The sequence below is a fragment of the Anomalospiza imberbis genome, chromosome 3 (genome assembly GCF_031753505.1).
Source record: "Anomalospiza imberbis isolate Cuckoo-Finch-1a 21T00152 chromosome 3, ASM3175350v1, whole genome shotgun sequence".
In the NCBI taxonomy this organism is placed as follows: Eukaryota; Metazoa; Chordata; class Aves; order Passeriformes; family Viduidae; genus Anomalospiza; species Anomalospiza imberbis.
The window spans coordinates 95,455,852-95,478,097 of record NC_089683.1 but is presented as its reverse complement, the minus strand read 5'-3'; the positions used below and the strand labels follow the sequence as shown (position 1 = coordinate 95,478,097).

Below are 22,246 nucleotides of genomic sequence, written 5' to 3'. Positions count from 1 at the left end.
TTTTATGTGTGTGGCTTTATATCCTGTGAGGTAGCTGGATTAAGACAATGACAGGTGGGTTTTTAGGATGACAGAGTATAGATTTGGAAGAAGAGACTTCATTGTATCCATCCTGCTGTTCTGTTCAGAAATGGAGGCTGAGAAAAATTCTAAATGGCTCCCACTAGCCTGGTTTGTTCATTTCTCTAGACTTACAGGTTTTGGTTACATGCTGTGGGAAGATAATAGGGGTGTTTCCAGAGAGTGGGAATGCCAGCAGCTCCATGGCAGCCTCTTTCATCTCTGGTCAGGCTGGCTGCTTAGGAGGATGTGTGTGAGACCCACTCAGGTTTGCCTTTTCTTTCTTTGGCTCCTCAGGCAGATTTGCCTTTTCTTAGCCCTGCCTGCTTATTGGGGTTTTCTCTTGGCTCATCAGCCAGTCCTTCTGGTTGGGTTTCTCTGCCCAGCACATGTACCTTTAGTTGAATGACAGCTTAAAAAGTATCTTAAATCCTCATGCTAAAAAAGTCCTAATAATGATAAAGTGAGACCTCATATTGGCTGTGTGAATAGGCAAACCGTGTACTTCTTAGAGAAGATTCAGCTGGGTCTTCCAAGTAAAATGAATCTGTTATTTCCTGGCAGCCAACTTCTCACTGTTTTGTTTTCTCCTAATGAAAATCTTGAGTCACATAAATTAATTTTAATCTTCAATTCAGTTGCATCAGACTTAAATAGGAAGAAAAACCTGGAGAAAAAACCTAATAAAAATTGTATTGCGAGAATTTTGGGCTTGTTTTAGGCAAAACCACATTTATCTTAAATGTGAAGAACACATTTTTAGTGATGGATGTTTTGTGATATATGCCTGTCATGGAGAAGAAAGCAGCTTTGTTATTTTTCAGTATCTTATAACTTTCATTAGTTATGGTACATTCATAATTTTCAGATGATTAAATAGCTGTGTTATTCTTGCTGAATTATACAGAGTTAACTGGTATTGTATTTTTATTAATTAATTTAGATGTTTTCAAGTCTTTTTTTTACTTCTTAATTCAATCAAAACATGCTTGCCTTTATTTTAATCAAAACAACTTTTAATTAATGTTTAAACCCAGCTCAGTGAATTTTGGTGGATATATTTGGAAGAAGAATTCAAGTGCCATAATTTCTCTTGAATAATAAGGCAAAATGGGGTAATTAGATAATGAAATGTGCTGACAAAACAAAGCTAAAATACTGGGAAAATTGAATTGTGAGCCAGTTGTTGCTTTAAAGAAAGAAAAACATTTTATGCAGTTTTCATAAAATTATTTGCAGAAGGAAATTGTTGAACCTCAGTCTGCATTTGTTAGTCCACACAAAAACTAATTTGAGGAAGCAATCACATAATGTATTTCTGGCAGAAATAATAATCTGATCTGTTAGTTGTGAGACTACTATTATGTAATGAAAGACTTCAATGAAATGAAATGGTAGGAACAAAGGGGGTGGTGCTATAATGATTTGGTATATCTAAATGATCTAGGACTGTGAGAAGAATGATTTTCTAACACATTTGTGGGTGACAAGAGAATTGATAAACATTTGAAATTCCTCTTCAGTATATTGCCATTTAAATGGGGAAATAAATTCAGAATATTTACTCTCTCCCACAAGCACCAGATAAAAACTTCTCTCATAATTAAATACCTCAGGTGAAGAAAATCCTTAATGACTGTAATAGAGCTGATCTGTCCACAGAGTTGTTAAACCTCAGGGTGATGGAGTCTGGGTCATGAGGACACAGAGCACAGGTGCCACCAGCAGTGCCTGCTGCAGCACCTTTGTGCCCTGTGGTTCTGGACTCATTTTAAACTCTGCTATGTGCCTGGCTGCTTTTGTCTGGGAGATCAGCATGGACTGCAGGCACTGTGTTCATACCATACTCTGGTAATAAAACATTATATTTCTTTTCCACAAATACCAATTTTTGACAGAGCAAGGTGGTAAGCAGGTAGTTATAAACTCTCCCATCTATTTTTGTATGGATCTCTTATTGGAAAACAGGTGGGGGCTAGATGAAGTTTCTAGTCCCATTGTAATTATCACACTGGTGCTTTTCATCTTTAAGAAAAAAAGGGGATTTTAAAGACTTGTTTTTCCCTAGAGCTAATTATTGTAACTTTGAACTTTTTATCATACATATAAAAGTCCCTTCACCTGTCACAGCAGCTTGCCAGTTTTTATCTACATGGTTGTAGTAAAAAAAAAAAATTGGACCTAAGTTTCAGAATACAGAGATAACTTGGCAGTTGTATTTATCAGAGAAGAAGAATAAAATTTTATCTGCCTTTAATTGAGAGAAGAAAAGAAAAACTGTGTTTGAGGGTTTTTTACTAGCATGTTAATGCTCAGGCCAAAGCTTTTGATGGGACTGTTCAGAAAACTATTTTGCTTAGCCATTTTGCAAACACCTTTCTTTTTTTTGCTCTCCCATGTTACTTTAACCTTCATAGCTTGTTGAGTAGCATATTTTTGAAAGTTGAGTATTTACACAGTGTTTTCTTTCAGCTGCTGAAACATCTGTATTCTTTGTATTTTTTTAGGGAGTTAAAGGATATGTGTTGAGAATGTTAAGTTTTTTTGATGTCAGTTTGAGGTGTCAGTTTGGTTTTTTGGTTTGTATTTTTTCCCCCCAGTAAGCACTGCAATGAACACTGGGAGCATTGTTTCAGTTTTGCACTTAGGAATGTGAATATTTGTACTGTATACTTAACATAGCTGAGGGCATGCATGAAAAAGTTTTTGTTGCTTCAGGTCATCTTAAGTGGGGAGGAAAGCTCAATGTTGCTATTTCACTGAGAAGTATGCAACTGGATAACCTTGCTTTGGAAAATCTCATTGTTTGAAAAAGGCACTTGGTGCAGCAACATGCTGAAGGCTGTGCTTTCTTTCAAATGCAGACATGTGCTCATGTACCCCACCTCTTCATTGTTTTATGTCAGAAATTAAAGTTTATTATGAATTTCAGAAACCTTAGCTCCTTCTAGAAAATTATTGCTAATGCTATGAAATGTAATTTTAATTTGTTAGAAAGTGTGTCATGCTAGATCAACTTTGTGGCTATTGAAAGGTTTTGCTGTATTTGCAATGCGTCTGTATGTATGCAGGAGAACTCTTGCCACCAAAATTAATTTGCAGTAGGTAAATTTTGTGTCTGATTACAGTTTTCCTCCCTCACACCATTGCTTCATTATTTTAATTGTGTATTTCCCAGCAATTTATGCTGATATGAGAGCTGCTGAAGATAATGATCTGCTGCATATCATATCAAAGTTAGTGTGGGGGAAAAATGTCTCTTGCTGGTTTACATTTTTGACTTAGCTGATGTCTAACCATTAAGTATTTGTTTTTATTTTTAAAAAAGCAATGTGCATTTTTTTTCACTTAAATCATCCAAAATGAACACTTAGAAAGTAGCAGATGTTATATCTTAAGGCCTGCTTGGGTGCAAAGAAAACATTCAACTTTCTCATGGCAGGACAGTGTGAACAGAGCGTTTCATCTGAAAGCACACTGTTGGGTGGGGGATGGATGTGGACAGGACAGAAGGACATGTGTGCTGATTGAACAGTGGGGAACCAAGCTGGCTGTTCCTTTTCTTCTCTTCTTTCTCCCACCCTTCTCTGCTTTTTCCCCTTTTCTTGAGGCTTCTACAGCTGAAAAACCAGGGTGAAACATTGACAACTCCAAGGAAGGTACTGGAAGCTGGGAATGGCTGCAGAGAAGAACATGGCTTTGTTGGCATGCTGAGTCCTTGGGTTTTGCTCATTAGGATATAGTGTCACACCTGGGCTGGTTTGGTGGCATTTGTTTGGGTTTTTTCTGTCTATTGTGCACTGAGTAGTCCTCCCATGCAGGAGGTTTTACCTGCAGGAGCTTAGGTCATGCTGACTCAGAGTTAGAACCTTGTGAACTGAGTGGTCTCAGATGTCCCTTCATGCATCCAAGTATCTGGACTTCCCATGGCTTGCAGTCTTTTAACAACTCTTGTCCAGGTTGATGGACAGTCTCTTCTGTCCTGTTGGTGTTTTATCCTGGCTCCTGAAGAGCCTGCATAGGGGAGGAAAAGGTTTCTGGGCATCCATGAACAATTCCACAGAACTACAAGCAATACTTTGTCTCAGTGAAGTGTTGTGTCTATTAAAGAGAACCACTGTCAGCCAGCATAAACCTTCTTCCACAGATAGTGCAAATCTTTGGTAAAACTACCTTTAAAAAAGAAAAACAATCCTTAATATATTGCCTTTGTGTAATAAAAAAACAATGCCATGTACACAAAGAACACCATGACCTCACTGCATTTCTGTGTGAGGAATTCAGCAGAGGATTTTAAATCATGTAGTATTTTGGACTTGAGGAGAGCCATGCACAGGAAAGCCTGTCTATTTTATTAGCTATATCAAAACAGTCTCATAAAATTTGCTATCTCCTCATGCAAACTGGCAAACTTCTCATTGCCTGGCTTGTAGTCTTAGATCATGGAAGCCAAAGAATGACACATTACTTGTGATGGAAGTGAAGAACTTCTGAGGTTCACTTTTACACATTGCTTGTTTGGTTGCCTCTGGTTTTAGCTTACATAAAAGTAAGGCTTTGTATAAAACATGCTGATGTCAATTACAATTTCCACTTTAGCTTAGGCATTCTAAAATCTCACTCTGAGAAAATATTTTCTTTGTGGGGAAAGCTTTCTTGGTGTCTAAAATATGATGAGGGTGGCTGAATAAAAGATAGAGGGCTTTCAGTGAAATAACAAGAAAATTAGGGTTTTGTGTATGTCAGAAAAAGTCAGGCTAAATTGTAGTTGAACATTTTCTTTCATGGATGCAAGCACTTTTCAAGAGTGCATCAAACTCTCATGTGAGTTGCACCTTCTAATTCTACTGTTTAAATAGGGCTCATGTCCCATGATTTTTACCATCTGAATAGTATTGAAAGGATTGGTTCATACAAAGAATTAACTTCAGAGGAGTTTTAGTTGCATTTTCAATACTGGATTTCCTACCTGGACAAATTTAAATCCACCAATTTTACCTCCTTACTATACACAGTTCTTTCTCTTTCAAGATCTTTAGCTTGAACTATCAAACTACTTCTAAATCTACATGGAAGGCACTTTGAAAGTTGTTTTCAGATCTGAAGAGATTAAATTAATTTAGGCTGCTAGGAAAAAATATGATAGCCCCTTCATAATTGTGTAACATATTTTATATTATTCCTTAGAGGTAAATCCATTGTCATTCCTGGAAATGAATGCAAGCACAGAAGAATAAAATTGGAAAGGTTAAAGCACCAAATGGTTTTCAATTAGCAGAGGATATAAAAAGCAATAAGGGTTTCTGCATAAATAGTATTTTCCATTTTCGTTCTTCTTCTGTCATGTCTATGACTTAACAGGCATTACGGGCAAGCCACAAAAAATATAGAAAAACTATTAGTAGTGGCAGCTTAGTGCATTGATGAAGAAGGTTAATTTGAGTAGGTACTTATGTAAACAATTTTAATAAGCAAACACCTGCACAGGAAAGAGCTGACTAAAGGAGAGGACAAGGTAGACATCTCTGGTAACACTCCGAAATGTTCGCAAGCTTACACTTCTGCAAAGTGTTTTGTAGAAAAAGACTCAAAGATTGAAAAGATCTTGGAATTGGAAGATAAAGATTCAAAAATACCTTAGGCCATTGTAGAAAGACGCTATCAACAGAATGATGTTCAGTTCAGAGGACTTCAGAAGATTTAAAAAAAAAATAAAAGACAAACTACTTCTCCAGGATGTGTCTTGCCTACAGAGCACCTGCTGACAAAAGGAGACAGGAGTTTATTTCATTGTTCCTGTCAAAGGGCCCCAGTGGGATCTCTGTGTTTAATAAGTGCCTCACTAGGAAAAAATCTGGACTGACTGAATAGTGTCCAGAGAACAGTTGTTTGTCATGAGGGCAGGAGTGGGAGCAGACAGGAAGACCTTACCTCAAGAGCTTGGATTTTGAGGGTGAAAGACTACAGGAGTTGCATACAAGTGCTCTGGAATCTGCTTTCTTGGTTGTTTTCAGGGTTAGGACAGTCAGGCATTTGTTTCATTGGAGAATGTTTGGACCCTGCCTCAGTGTTTGTATGGATTAGATAGTCTCTTGACATCTCTTCTGTTTCTGTGCTTATTTGAAACAACTGCAGCTGTTTTTCCACTTGAATGATTTCACAAAAAATAACCCAGATGAAATTGTGTCAAGTTAATGCTATGTGGCAGTGCTTGTGTTTCCAAAACAAGCAAACAAACAAAAAAATATAACCCCCAGAGCAAGTGACAGCTGGAATGTGGAAAATCAAGATCTGAGATCTAAAAGTCTGCATACAAAGGTTTTTCTTTTCCCAGAGTGAAGGCCCCAGCTTGATATATTAGTCATTAAATTGTCACTTTGCAAGTATGAAGTGCTAATTCTCTCGCATATCAAGAGTGTTTCCATATCAAATGCTCACAATATGTATTTTCACAAATGGTCTGATAATATCTCTTAAGTTTCCTAAATTCTGCACATGGTCAGTTTCAGTAAATAATGGGGGATGTACTTTTTCAATTTGCATAGAAGCCCTTCCTGTAAATGTAACTTAGTTGTGTAAGCGAACAGAATTTCCAGTTTTGAGGCTGTAAAGCAAATTCCTTATGCTGAGTAAGACCTTTTCCATTAGGCTTCAGTAGTGCAACACACATTTCCATGTGTTCCCCTTCAGAAATTACCTCACCCAGGTGTTTCCTGTTCACTTGCGTGTGAATGGGAAAAGTTAAAACCAAGTGGGATGATATGGGTGGTGTCAAGTGTGTGTCATGCACCCTCTGCCACATGCAGGATGGGCACTACAGGGGCTGGGCTTGGAGAGCCCCTCTCCACTTTGCAGTTGGTATCAACTTTCTTATACTACCCAATATTTTCATCTCATGCTTAGATGACTGTACTTTTTTTTTAGCAAATTTTTTCTTAACACTTTTCTGTATATTCAGTGCTACTTGGAAAATCCTGTTTTTAAATAGCAAGGAGGGTCTCTGAGAAAATACTTTTTTTGTTTTAACTCTCTGACCAGAAAGCTATGGTCTTGCTTTCTGTTCTGGTACCTTGAATTCTTCCCTTCATCAAAGCTTGGACATGTCTATTAGGCTTTTACATGAAACTGGAGGAGCTCAGTCCTCAGAATAGGAAAATGTGAGCATCTCCCTGCTCTGTGAAACCCAGCTGGCCCCAGTGTTTGACTGGATCCTGTAATGAAGTTCTCAGGAGCAGGAATAAAGATACTTTTCTGGCAGCACTTCAGAATGGTTGTGGTTGGTAATTCCCTTCTCTGTCTCCTTGGTTATACTTGTACAGTGCAAAGAGCCCTGCTCCATCCAGTGTGCCAAGCTGCCAGTCTGCTCCCCAGGAAGTTGTGCTGGCACTGAGGAGCAAATGGCACAGCAAGAAAGTTGAAAGTTGAGGGATACTTAAGTTGAAAAAGGCCAGAGGAGCAGGGTTCATCCAGTTGCCTTCTGTTGACTTAATGGAGGTAAACATCTTCCAACACTTCCTGTTGTTTTGTGTGAAAAACGAGTTTTAAAGATGGGGCAACTTGAGGATTCAAGGATTCTGTCTGCTGTGAGGCCAAGTGAATACATGTTTTTCTTTGAGTAATGGTTATTCATTTTGCGGGCGACATTTCATCTTTCAGTTATTTGGAGGAAAAGCAGTGGCTATAAACTCTTCATTTGAAATTTTTTTTTTAATTTAGGTTTTTCACTTGCTGCAGTCGTACCTAGAATCAAACCAGTTTGTTAGTTTGGACTTCCAGCAGGGACTGCGTGGCATCATTACCTGTATGGGAACCAAGCTGTGGCTGGCTAAAAGGTAAGATAAAACACAAAATACCTGATTTATAAACACAGTTTACTAATGTATGGAAGACTTGGTTGATTTTTTAAGTTATTATTTTAGCAAGGTGGACAGATTTATTTGTGTTGAAATATGTAAAATTTAGATGCCTTATTGGATTGTTGATTTTTAATTTAGGTGATTTTTTTTTTTCCAAAAGCAAGGATTGTAGTCTAGTCATTAAAGAAAAAAATAACTGTGAATGAACATTCTTACAGAAATAGACATTTTGAGTATAACTCGTGCTTCTTGGCTAAGAAGAATATGCCGCATTTAATATATGAGGTTTTTATGTTACTGCTTTTCTGACTTTGACCTTTATAGAAAATTAGTGGGAAAATGTCATAGCAGTTGTTAAACTAAAAGTGTTTAGCTGCCCACAAACAATCCAAGATAGATTAGCAAACATTTTTTACAAGTTCATCTTCAGGTGACCTACATATAACTAAGTAATGAGCTCTCTTGCTCTCTCTTGGTCTCTTTCTTTCTCTCTCTTCCTCTTTTTTTCCTCCCTCTCTTCCTCATTCTGTCTTTCTTTCCCTCTTTCCTTCTCTACTTTATATCAGCAATTGCTTTTGGTGAATTTCTACCCATGAGAATTCCTACCCAAAACTCTAAAGGAATCAGTTGTGAACAAGAGCACAGGTCCTTGCATAGAGAGATAACTGGGAATAAATATCCCACATTTTGCACTGTGGCATGAGGCCACCAGTGCAGCTAGTGTGGATCTCTGATAAAACCTGAGTCATCTTCTGATCATCAAAACCAAAATCCTTAGAGGTTTGAAGAAGAGGGGTGTCTAGTGGGTGGGGGAAGTCTATCAGTGTTAACTTAGTTGAGGTAATGAAGATAGAGTTGATCTTTGGGAATTACAGAAGTGTCTCCTCAGGGATCATCACAGAGTGATAGTGATGATATGGCAGATAAAACTTGGTGCAAATAACTGGAAAATGATGCTCATGAACAAAGTCTGCACTTTACCTGTGGAAAGAGTGGTTGACTGAGCAGATTTTTTGTTTGAAAAAAGTTACTCTTTTTCTTGGTAATGCCCAACAGGGGAGAGGGCAAATACCATAAAAAGAATTAAGAAAAACACAGAAAACCCGCCATCTGTGTTTGTGTATTAATCTGTGTTGTATATTTAAATATTATGTAAATCCCAAAGAAAATACAGTAGTAATCAGAAGCAGTATAAAGATTGACAAGTATAGAACAGTTTCTACTTGGAGACTGATTAAATAGGCTGAGATTATTTTTTTAATAATGGAAAAAGGGCAACTGAGGGATGTGAAATATGAGTCACAGAGAAAGGGACAGGAAATTAGCATTCTGTCCAAGGTGGCAGATGTAAAAGAAACCAACTAATGAAGTTTTTAATGTAATTTTTATTTGCCTATGGAACTCTGTGATGTAAGATAGTCTTGGTTTTAAACCTGTCTGAATTTTTAAACTATGATTTAACGAGTCATGGAAGGAAAGTCCAGTGAGGTTACTGAGTACGTAGACTTCACAGTTAGCTCAAGAAATTCTTCGGCAACCTTGAGGTTTTGGCAAATGTCACTCTTGTTTGCTTCCATTTCCTGTGCATCTGCTCTCTGCCCCAGCTGGAGACATCATGGTGGATTTGGTGGACATTTTCACTTGAATCAGCATAAGCATTTTCAAATATTTAAATGAGAATGTTAATTTGCATAACTAATTTAAATTCACTGATGCTGTTATAAAGAGTAAAAACCCAAACACTAGAGACTGAATTCAGTAGAAAGGCACTCATGCTAAGTAATTCAAACCTCTTTCTCTTGCAGCAAATACATAAAGGCTGGGCTCTGTTCATTACAGATTTTAAATAAATTATATTTCCAAAGTATTTTTTCAGAGCCACCCTTTTTAATACATCAGTCATTGATTGATGACTGATTGAGTTTTTAGTGAGGTTTTTTAAATTATTTTATTATCATCTCTGGAAATCAAAACATTTCAGGCCCTCTCTAAGAAATTCTTGTGTACAGTAAAGGTGTTTTCCTGAAGAGAAGTGTTTTCTCTTTCACTTGCCTGTAAAAAGTCACAGCTGTACGTGCTGATGTCAGCAGCACATTTCAATTTTGTCAGTTTGTTGTAGCCTTGTCATAGTTCTCAACAGTGAAGTTAATTCTATACATAAAGGATTTTAGAATGTCTTTCTCCCCAGATAGTAAAATTTTGTATTACGAGCATGCAGCCTTCCAACACTAACTTAAAGCATGGGGATTTTAACTGATGGAAACTATTTTTGCAAATTTCTAATGTACTTTATAATTCTTGCAGACTTCAAGCTAAGGTCTCCTTCCTTCCTTCCTTCCTTCCTTCCTTCCTTCCTTCCTTCCGTCCGTCCGTCCGTCCGTCCGTCCGTTGCACTCTGTAATTCCCTTAACTTTTGCTTTAGATAAATGTATTCAGTGTGGTGTCATTAAAAAAAAAAAAGCAAAGGGAAAAACCTCCAAGAAGCAACCCAAACAAGCAAGGATATTGAAGTGGTGTTTTCTGGTGGTTTTAGCGTCCCACATTCATTGTGCAGCTTTACTGTTGGTAGTTGACTGGGTGAAGGTGAACAACTGCTCTGTGAAGAACAATGGAGCATGAGGGTCTTGTTCTTGCCTTTCTTTTTTCTTGTTTTAAAGGACTTTTAGAAGATTGCTTGGCAGCTGAGTTGTGAAACTTGGTGTGTGGGGGGGGTTCTGGGTATTGGGAATGCCTATTAGGAATCCAGCACTTTATTCTTGCCCTGTTTTTAGACTTCTTGGTATGCATCTGTTGCTGTCAAGAGAGGATGATGGCTGTTTGGAGTCATCCTCAGTCATGTACAGACATTCTTGCCTTATTTCTGTTCAGGCAAAGAGAATGAGCACCACAGAGAGAAGTTAATGGATCTCCATCTGGTTTTTCTGCCTTTTCCATAAGGAGATAGTTTACCATGTCACCGATACTGCAGGGCAGAGACTATTTGAAAAGAGGCTATAAGAGGCACTCACTGTTAATCTTAAATGGTTAAAAAAAAGTTTAAATAACAGGAAGGTGGTTTTTGAATCTGGGGAATTATTTCCAAATGTCAATTTTCAGTCACATTTCTGTGCTAGTTCTGTTACGTTCTTGCTGGTGTACTTTCAAGTATGTACTTCCTTTGTACTATGGAGCAAACTTCTCTGAGAATCTTGAATTACAGAACTTTGAGTTGCATATGTCGTTCTTAAAAATGAGGCTCAGTTGTCATGTGTGTGTATTTGGAGGAAAGATTATTGTTTTCAATGGTTTCCTGAACTGATTGGGGTTGGTTTTTTTTGTTTTTTTTTTTTTTTTTTTTTTTTTTTTTTTTTTTGGTTTTTTGTTTTAGGGTTTTCTTTGCCTTTTCAGGGCCAGAAATGAATTTCCTTTCATCAGAATTTATTGGTGTCGAATAGCTCAATATTCTGTTGCACATTCCTTGTAATATACTAATCTCTTTCTTCTTCTCCATGCTACACCCTGATTTTCCTTTAGAGAATACAATAATGGATCATATTCCCCAAATCGAATTTCATAAAGCATTCACTTTTTCAGCTGGTATTTTCTGTCTGTTGTGAAGGCAGATTTCTCATACTGCTGGGGCATGGTTGCTTTTTCTTCTTGGCTTTTTTTATATCTTCAAAACAATAACTTTTCTGTGTATTCAAAACCAGTATTTTAATTTTTGATGTTTTGAATGAGACCTGCCTTTTATCCACTTCTCAAGGTGACGGTTGAATCTTTTCACTTTAACTGTATGTTTATACTTAGCTTGGTGTTTTTTATTTTTTTTTAATATACCTGTTTGTTAGTCTAAAGTGGTTTAGTGCTTTCCTTCACCTTCACACCAATGTAAGTTAACTGCATTTTTTGCAAATGTGGGAGATGCAGGGTGTTTGAGAACAGAAGAAAAATACATAAAATCTGTTTTGTTGGAGAACTTAGGTGATGGGACTAAGTGATATAAATTAGTCTGATGAAAGCTTTAAAATATGATCAGTTTATCAAGGTAAATCTCTGAAAGCATTCAAAGCTCGGTTGTATTAATAAATTTTTTTTAAAGTAGTTTTTATCTCAACTTCATACCAGGGAGTTACAAGACTAACTTGAGATGCCTTCTGCTTCATAAATACAGGGAGCTAGAAGAGCAGCCTTTGGATTTGGTAATGTGTTGTACAGAAGTCCCAGAAATATCTCTCTTGTTTAATTTGTAGCCTTTGGCATGACAAAGTATTGGTATTGGAAAATTTGAGAAATAATGTCATTGCATGGCTTTGCTGTAGAAAGCTGCTTTTCAGCACTTTGAGTTGGATTTTCTTTTTCCGCCTTCCTACTTACTGGAGACTACAGGAGGGGGAAAAGACTTTGAGGTTCTGCCAGAAGTCAAATAACATACTCTGCTAACCTCTAGCCATGTGTCATTTCTCAGCTGAGAGCTTGTCTGCGCTGGGAGAGTTTACTTCTAAGAAGGTGGCTTTCTTGAAACTGACTTGTGGGGAGCAACCACATATAAAACCAGTTGGCTTTGCATTTTGCAAGGAGTCACTGGTTCATCTGGAATGGGCCACCTGCGGTGTTTTTTATAACCCAAATAACCCATACTCTGCAGTGCTGCTGCTTACAGCTCTCTGCTTTATGGTTGGCACTGTTAAAAATACAAATAGGTCCTGCACAAGATTCAAGCTTGCACAATGAATACATGCAGAAGTTATTTTAGGCATGGGCTCAAAATGAGGTTCACTGTTTGCTGAGATATGTGCTGCTTGGTTTTCCCCTGGCTGATCCTCTGATGGTCCAGCTATGACTGCTTTGAATGAGAAAAATCTCATCGGTATTTTATAGCCCTATAGAGTATAGTAACTTGCCAAGTTTTCATGGCCATGGCACTCCATCAAGCCTGTTGTATCCTTTTTCCCCTTCTGCTTTTGGCAGCGCTATGCGAGTGACAGTGGGCAGATGAGCAGCCTTAGGTCCTTCCTAGGAGGAACTTCACACAAGGTGCATTTAGGCCATCTGTGTAGAAAGCAAGAATATGGCCTCTTTGTGGTTTCAAGACTTCATGGCTGAGGCTGTAACCTAAATATGCCTTTTTTCTGATATGCCTCTTAGGAGAGACAGTGGTGACTTCTAGTGAGCAGACTATTACAGGCAAAACCGGGCACATGCAGGCATACCTAGGCAGGGGTGCAACATGCCCATGGCTCTCTGCAGCTTTGCAAGTAGCCTCTATGTGATTTTTGAAGTGGTCCTTATTTGGGAGTCGGAAGTGGTTTTTTATACTTTCAAAACAGCAGGAAGTGAGAAGAACATAAGGTTATCCTCCTTGACAGAGAGAGAAGTCCTCCTCTTGTTTTAGTACTCTTGCCTCTTCTTCCTTGACATAAAGATGAAACTTCTTGTCCTTCCAAGGCCATATCTGCACTTGGCATCTCCGTTTTCTAACTTTACCACTTTTTAATTTCTGTCTTTAAAACCTACACATTAAGAAGTGCAGTTAATTGTCTTTGTTCGTTAGTGATCTGTATGTGTTGTACAGCCAAGTTCAAAAGTTGAAAATAATTTTAATGATTGAGGTTTTCTCTGCAGAAGTTTATTTACCAGGTTCCAAATTGAAAACTTTCTGTGAGCTGGGGCATTACCCTTGTGCACACAAAACATGAAGGGAAATTTTTGTTGTTCTGTTCCAGCTGAAAATTAAGTGTACCAGTATGAACAGCTCACAGAATCACAGAATATGCTGAGTTGGAAGGGACCTGCAAGGATCATCGAGTCTGACTCCTGGCTCTGGACAGGCCATCCCCAGGAGTCACACCATGTGCCTGAGAGCATTGTCCAAATACTTCTTGAACGCTGTCAGGGTTGGTGCTGACTCACCAGTAATTTGTTAATCTGCACATTCTAACCCATGGGCCTTGTTTAGCCTCATTTGTCTTTGTTTTTGAGAGCAGTCATAGGATGTCATTGTTCATAAATGTATTCCTAGAGGCACTAATTTAAATCTTACGTGCTTTTAGCTGGCTAATTTAGGTTTCTGTGCTGCTCCGAGCCCTCTCTTTCACCAGTTTTGATAACAGTATCCTTAACACTGCTACAAACTGTTTATTTAGGCAGCTGGTGATTGCTTTTTTTGGAACACCCACTTTGGGTATCAGTAGAGATGTTTGGACTTCAGGATGAAGTTTAAATGTGCTTTGCATAAGATAAAATAGTGTTTGACTCTGGTTCATAGGTATATTCTTAACTTAAACAGGAACATTCCAGGAATATTAAGTTTTGGATAAGGTTGTTTAAGGTGTTCCCTCCACCAGTGCAACGTTTGGAGTAGGCAGAAACAATGTACAGTTACAGATTTTGGACATAAATCCTCACATCTGAAAATGCTTTTCAATAAATAAATATAAGAGTTTTCATAGCTTTTTCTTCATAAGTAAGCCCCTTGATTTAATTGTGTAAAATTCATTAAATTTGCACATGGGATTAGTTGGACCGCTTAAGTTTTTTAGTATTTGCTCAGGAATCACATGAGGTTCTCATTAAGAGAACAAAAAAGAGAACAGCCAGGATTATTTTATCAATTAGGTATGCTAAAAACAACACCAACAAAACACAGCCTTTCAGTATCATTCACCAAGGACAGCTGGAGCACAAATTAATTTTTCTTAATAGCTGAAACTCAGGATGTTTTTGGTGGTATGACAATGAAAAAATAATTTGTGTAGCTTCTTTTTAAAGCAATAAATTCTCTGTCTTTACCAGGGAAACTAATAACAACATAATAGTCTGGCTTTGAGGGTGATAGAAAACCTTAAATCACCAGACTAGCAACTCCCTTTGGAGACAAAGCCTGCTCTAATGCTGGATGAGCTGTCCCTATAGAATGGACAAGTGAGGGGGCTGTGCACATGGTAATTACATGGAGAGGATCTCAACAGCACCAAGAAGGCAAGCAGATGCACTTTTACTAATGTTTGTATTTCTGTTTCTATGTGCGTGTTCCTGCACTTCCAGGAACTCAGCAAGGTTTACTTGGTAGTGCAGGCTTCATTATTACTTTTTTAAATACTTTCCATTAAATGTAGGTCTGTTGGTCGTGATGTTTATTGATGTGCTGGTTTTGTATTACATGGTTAAAAATGCTATGGACAAAGTTTAATAATTAAATCCATTATTAATATCTCCTTAAGAAGACAGAAGGAAGGCCATGCATGTTGATTCAGTGCTACAGATACGGGCTCTGAGAGAAAACAGATTAAAGTATGAATGCTGCCCTCTAAACAAATACACCCCCAAAAACCTCAGTCTTTAGAATACTGCAGAATTTGAAAGCTAATAACCAAAACAACAGGAGAAGATTTAATCTTTTAATCAGCCGCTCGCTGTACGTGTAGGAGTGATTTCCATAAGCTTTGTGACCTCCATAAATGATAACTGATCCTTTACCAGATCACGCTGCAGGTAAAATGTGGTCAGTGCAAAGCCAGCTTGGCCTGGTTCATCAGCAGCACTCCAAGGATAGAGCTCCCCATGGACAGCCTCAAGGATTATATAGAGTTGACTGTATCAAGACTCAAGACATCACAGATGTCACAGATCAAGACTCAATACATCACTTTTTGATGTGTTGAGAAGATATTTTAGCTGACACAATGGCAGGTCACATAGCAGAAGAATCTGGCCACCAGAAGGAGGAATACTTCTGGAGATTGGGCATTCTTCAGCAAGGAGTATGCTGAAGAGTTGATAGAGAGGGGAAGATAAACTGTAAACCCAAAATTTAGTTGCCAGTGTGCCAGCCACAAAAGCTGAGATTATGGAAGATAAAGGCACAGTGGGAAGCTCATAATAGGAAGTTGCACAGATCCCATCCCCCAGTACCAGCTTTGACATGTTGGACTTAATAAAAATTATTTCCTGTGTTTCTGTAGTGCTAAAGATGAAAATCCAGCCTCTAATGTTGCTAAAATTTTGACTAATCAGAAATGTTTATACAGTTCAGAAATACATTTGTGCAGTTGCATCCTGTGAATTAACTTGAATATGATATTCAGGAAACAAATTCTGTTGATCTATTGGAATCAAAAACTGTATGTAATACTAGAAAGTGGGAGAATTTGGGATTTAAATTCATCACCAGCAAGCTGATCTATTTTCTGCCAGCTAAAATATAAATTTATTTGACAGTAACATGTTATTTACAGAGAAGAATAGGGCAGTGTTTAGTAATTACAGTGTTTCTTTTAATATGGGACTTTTTCTAAAATGATATTGGTAAGTTTAATCATAAGAGCAGGTCTTCCTTCCAGGAACTTTAGTGCTTTCCAGCCTTTCTAAAGGCTTCAGAAGCATACAGCATTACAGTAAGAGTGGCTTTTCCATGGAAGACCAGAGAGGGAGTAGGCAGTTCATTTAATTAATTGGTCACTTTGAAAATTGAAATGAAAACAGTCATGCAAGTCATTACGATGAATCTCTTCTTCTTCACAAGGTAGCTGTGAATTGACCTTTGAAGAGGTTGCCCTTGTGATCTTGCCAGCTCTGGTGTCTTTACCCTGATGCTTAAGAGCGTATTGTGACGGTTTTGGACAAAATACAAGGATTTGTAGGTGACTTTGTAAATGGTATAATTTTGACTAAAGTTCTACATCAGCTTGATTCATTATCCAAATCTTGTAATCAGTTTTTAAAGTTTGGAGCTGAGATTAATCAATCTGAATTGCTAAGAGTCACTTAAACACTGTATTAAAAAAATATTGTCAGACACTGTTAATTATTCACTGTTCTACTGTGTCCAGACCTGTAATGTACATGTTACATTATTAGGAGGAAATTCTATTTTGTTAGTTATTTAATAAAGTTATATTCCCATTTCAGAAATAAGATTAGAAGTTAAAAAGATTCATAAAACAGCACTGGTTAAAAAAATTGCAGTCTTTTGGATGTTTCTAAAAGCTTGGAGAATGCAAAATGCAGAGCTTTTCTGAGACCTCTTACAAAAGGTTTCAGAAATCACTAAGATAGCTATCTACACTAAGATATCTGTAGCTAACCTCATCCACAAGAGAGATATTACGGATTTTTATTTGAGAGACATTAATTGTCAGGTTGCATTTGAAATTTCTTAGTGCTCTTTGAGAGTTTGAGGAAATATGCTTTGATTTTTATGTTGTTAAATTTTTAGTAAATATTGTAACTTGATGTATATTAAATAGTGCTTGTCCTGCTAGTAGTTTTCCAACATCTGTTTCCTAATGAGGAAAAATATGAGCAAAATAAAAGACCTCTTTGGAAAACATCGAATTTCTAGAATAACCAAAAGCTAATGTAATAAACATTAACACGAACTGCTTTGATTTCATAACCACTAGCTTGTATCTGCCTTATTTATGTAACAAATGCAATAAATTAATGTTGCAGTTATTGTTGCTCATCTTGAAGTGAGGTGGAAAAAGAGGAATGATCCAGGATAAAAAAGCTGTCAGCTTCTTAAATCAACTGACTGTCATCAAAAACTGGGGGTTTGGGAAGATAATGAGAATCTACAGAAGTTGTAAATCAAAATTCTTTGGTGCTTGCTGTAAAGGGGTGTTGGCATCCTGACTTTAATACAGAAATGTGGATGGTTATAAATGATGCCCTTTGATAAGCAGAAATGCTGTTTAAGGGCCTCTGCAAACCTTAGTGGTTACAGAAAAGCAAGAGATTGTCTTTTTCCCAGTGTTCTGACAGAATTGAGGCCAAATGTCTGAGCTTTCCATGTTCTTTGCTCCTTGTTGTTTCTCTAGGAAAAGATGGTAATTTGCTCCGTAATTCATTAATGTTGATCTTGTTTAAATGAAACAGTAATACAGGACAAACTGAAATTTAAAAGTTAAGCCATGTGTTCCTGATGAGTTGAAGCAATGAGGTTGTGGGAGCCAAGTACACAGGAGGTCTGTGACCACATATTGCTGATTTCTTCAATAAATGCCAGTTTGGTTTTCATTAGATCTGCCATCCAAAATAAGTAAACCAATGACTACCTCAAATTCAGCGTGACTTGACTTTAAAAGGTGAATCAAACATTTTAAAGATAATATTTGTAGAACTGCAAGCTGTGAGAGTCTAGGATTGATTTCAGTTGCATAGACCTAAGCTGCAATCAGTGGTACTTAGTGGAGGTAAAGGCAGAGCAGAAATCAAAGCAGCCCTACTGCTACTGTAGGTAGCCAAAGCCAGCTGGAGCAAACCCCAGTGTTGCACAGGGAGCTTCTGAACCTGCCCAGTCTGATGTTCATCTCCTGAAGGGTATGCTTCCTCATTCACCTACCAGGCAGTTCCTTGTTGAAAACAAATAGCTCTTTGTTACTCTGGTCATATAATGTTCTATAAGTGCTTAACTGAGGCCTCTTCAAAGGCCCGTGAACAGGAGCCTGTGGATTTTAACAGACTCTTTAACTCCATTAACTTTTTTCTTGAAAAGAAGTCCCTGGACTCCTAATGGCTAACAAAAGGTTTCCTTCTGCAAGTGTCTTGAACTCTTTTTTAAATTTTACATTCACAGGCCAGAATTGAAAATGCTATTGCAAAGAAATCTGTCTATTCTATCCCCAATTACTTGTTCAGCATTAATGACAAGAAGTTGAGTAGATTTGGAAGACTTTTATTTTCAGGATCTAATCCAGAAATCTGCTATGAAGTGTGAATAATATGCAAACTGGCACCTGTGTTTTCAGACTTTCTACTGTTCAGCCAGGCCTACCTAAAATAGTAAGGGAAAAAAAGACACTTCCATCATAGTGAAGATACTGTTAGGCTAGAGCTTTGGGCAATTGCAAAAAAAAAAAAAAGTATAAGCCCTTTAAAATTTCAGTCCTTTTAACTTTATTGACTTGTGTTCTTTCAATGACCTTGTATATTCTGTGGAGTTCAGTGGTTGTAGAATCATAGAATCACCTGGGTTGAAATGGACTTCAAAGATCACCTAGTTCCTACTCCTCTGCTGTGAGCTTGGGACACCTTCAACTAGAAGAGGCTCTTCAGAGCCCCATCCAACCTGGCCTTGAACACCTCCAGGGATGGGGCATGCACAGCTGCTCTGGGCAACCTATTCCAATGCCTCACCATCCTCACAGCAAAGGATTTCTTCTTAATGTATAATCTAAGACTGCTCTTACTCAGTTTGAATTCATTCCCCCTTGTCCTGTCACTGCAAGCTCTTGTAAAGTCTCTCTCTTGCAGGCTCCCTTTAGGCCCTGGAAGGCTGCAATATTTTTGAGTCTGAGCAATCCCAGTTCTCTTAGCCTGTCCTCATAGGATGATCTGGTAAGGACACAGCAGCTTCTCGCTTCATCATTTTGTTCTCATTGATTAAATTAGAAATATGTTTTTTCTGCATCTTGTTCATTCTAAGTAGTAATCCAAAGTAGTAATCCTTTCTGTTCCTGCCTGTCGCAGGAGTCTTCCTTCTCTCTGCCTGGCAGATTCCTTCCATTCTGTGACAGTGCTTGACTTTGACATGTTACTCAGGGCAGACAGCCTTTGAACTCTCTTTGGTCAGAGGTGTTGAAACATTCTGCAGCATTAGCTGTTAGTGAAACTTAATGCAGCAGTTGGCTGTGACCTAATTTTTATTTCCACCTGGACAGTCAAGCTCCAAGTGAGAGCATTATGAAGGAGTACTAGAAAGTGTGGGACAAGCTCCTAAGTGCAGTAAGATTCCAGCAGCAGGCTGGCTATAAGCTCTATATCCAAAAACAAAGCAACAAATTGAACTTCTGAAAATAATGGTTTAAGGCATCTGGACACAGTATGTCAGGTGGCCATTGGGTCTTTGGTGCCAGCTCTTTGACTTCCAGATGTGCTATTGTTACACTAAACTACTGGCTAGCATAGACAAAGCATTGCTTTAATCAGGTATGGATCTGTGCCCTGGCGTCACTAGCCTGCTGTTAGTATAGATGTGTAATAGTATGAATATTGTTTTGATAGCTATTTGATATTTCTGGGTGGATATATCCTTAGATATGAGAGTCCTAACCATCTCTAGCTCTACCTCGTTCAGAGTCATGTACATTTTATCATGTGGAGTGAGCATATGATGTATTTGTTTCCATTAATAACCAGGTTGGAAGGGAAATGAAATAATTGTTGGGTTTTGGACAGAAAAATGGAATGCTGTTCCAGATGTCTGGAGCTCCCACCTTTTGCTACTGCTGTGACTTTCTTGTTTGGAGACAGATTTCCTCAATTCTTGCTTATGAGAACATCACTTTATTGGTATTGGTGTTAAAAAGGAAACATCTTGCACTGTTCCCACTCGTGTTGCTGAAGTTCTGCATGAACAGGTCATGTAAAATACTGTGCAGTGCATCATTTGAAATGTTCAGCATTGTGATTGTTGGCTGTCAGATCTGTTACGTAAATCACAGTTTGATTGTCTTCAAGACTGAATTTCCTGCTACAGTCTGAACAACACTGAAGTTTCTTGGTTTTGGAAAACTGAATTTCCTGTTGTGTCTGTCTGGCACATATGGATGAGGATTCACTTGCATCACCAGAGCAACAGAACCAGCCAAGGACAAACGTTTGGCATGTTTTATGCTGGAAAAATCTCATTTCAAAATCAAAACATGCATATGCACATACTTAAAATGAAGTGGTAAATGCTTAAAAGGTGGACAAGAATAAAAAACATGTCAGTGTTGCTGTTGCCCCTTCTTCATTAAAAGTTGCATCAGCCATGTTTTGCCCAGGGCACAGTTTGTATGTTGGAAATTTTCTTTCCACTGGAAACATGGAATGATAAGTGATTCTTTTGAGGGAGCTGAAGTGCAGTAGACCCATTAGGTTCCTCATATTGGCTGGAAACTATTGTGGCTGCTTTCATCCATTTGTGAGAGACCTCTTGTGGCTTGTTTTTCTTCTGAGCCTTTGACTGATCAGTCCCTCTGTTTTCTCATGGGTTGAGCTCCCATGAGAAGCTCCGTGAGTACTCCTTGGTTGTGTTTTCATACACATTTGTGAAGAGCAACTTAGGCAGCACCTGGATGCCCAAGATACAGGAAAGATCTTTGCTTAACCAGGGTTGATAGAAATTAAGTCTGCCTAATATGACTCTCCAAAAAAAAAAGCCATATTAAAATAGCTTTGGCTTCTTAAGGCTTTGGTTCTTGTTGATGTACATCTTCTCACCAGGCAGCTTGTAGCTCTTGAGCTTTTAAGGCAAGTGGTAGGAGGCAAGCATGAAGAAGTTTGGGGAGGTATGAACCTAGACTACTTCACAGTAAGAAAGTGAACAAAAAGTCTCTTTTTTATGCAAAATGAGAAAAAAACTCTTCTGAAGAGAGATCTTGGTAGCACATATTCTGCTGTGAGTGATGTGGATGCCTAATATTGTAGGTCATAAAAGAAAGCATAAGTATTTTAGGCTTCTTGCAGAGTTTATTACTGAAGGTGAGAGCAATGTTCCTGGTTAAAGTTGTCTTTTTTAATAGGTTCACAGGCTTACTCTCCATAGGCAAATACAGCGGCCAAACTATGTAAGAGCCTCAAACCTTTCATTTTTATGTTGTGATCACATATCTTACTTGAAAAAGCCTTTTTTTCTTGAATTTTAAAGATGTTAGAATTCAGAATATTTGTTGGAACATTTTAATTAACAATTTTTGAAAGAGTTTCAAACATTAAGATAAGCATACAAAGAAAGTGCCAGATAAAATAAAAATTAAATACTGAACAGAAGTAGTCATACTTCAAGCTTGTGCTGCTTGATTCTGAAAGTTTTTGTTTTAGTACAAGTCCCATTGTGCTCTTCAGAGTAATTTATGTGATTTGAACTAGATTTCCTGTTTCTTCACATTTTAAGTTATATTTTTAGAAAGTTTTCATGGCTAAATATGTTTCAGTGATAGTAATACAAAGAAAAATGAAGCTGTTAGCCTAATTTTGTTTTTTTAATTTGAGAGAAAATAGATGTTTCTCACTTGCAAATTGAAAAGGTAGAGCAGAAAGTGGCTTATTATCAATTTCCATTATATACAAAAAGTCCCAAATATTCTTGTTTGGAAAAAGAAATACCTAATTTTAAAAACATTAACACCTCTGGTCTTCATCAGAACAGTGAGAGAGCTATGGCCATTAAAAAGGTGTAGCAGGTACCTTGCAAGGGAAGTTTCTCGTTTATGAGCTGTAACAGTAAGAACTGAAGACTTCTTTTTCTTGATGCATTTAGTTACACACATTATCTATAAACAAAAAGACTTAGTAGGTGCTACAACAAGCTGGTTTATCCAGTAATAATGAAATGTATCAACTGGCATTCATTGGAATGGCTG

At 37.7% G+C, this 22,246-nt stretch overlaps 1 protein-coding gene across 3 annotated transcripts in view; it reads left to right on the top strand.

Annotated features, from left to right (window-relative positions):
- The window catches only part of THADA (THADA armadillo repeat containing), a 154,694-nt gene that overhangs the window by 83,724 nt on the left and 48,724 nt on the right, over positions 1–22,246 (top strand). For all 3 annotated transcript variants that reach the window (XM_068185845.1, XM_068185846.1, XM_068185848.1), the window contains one exon: positions 7,777–7,892. In XM_068185845.1, coding sequence (XP_068041946.1) covers positions 7,777–7,892 — 116 coding nt within the window. The remainder of the gene's footprint in view (positions 1–7,776; positions 7,893–22,246) is intronic.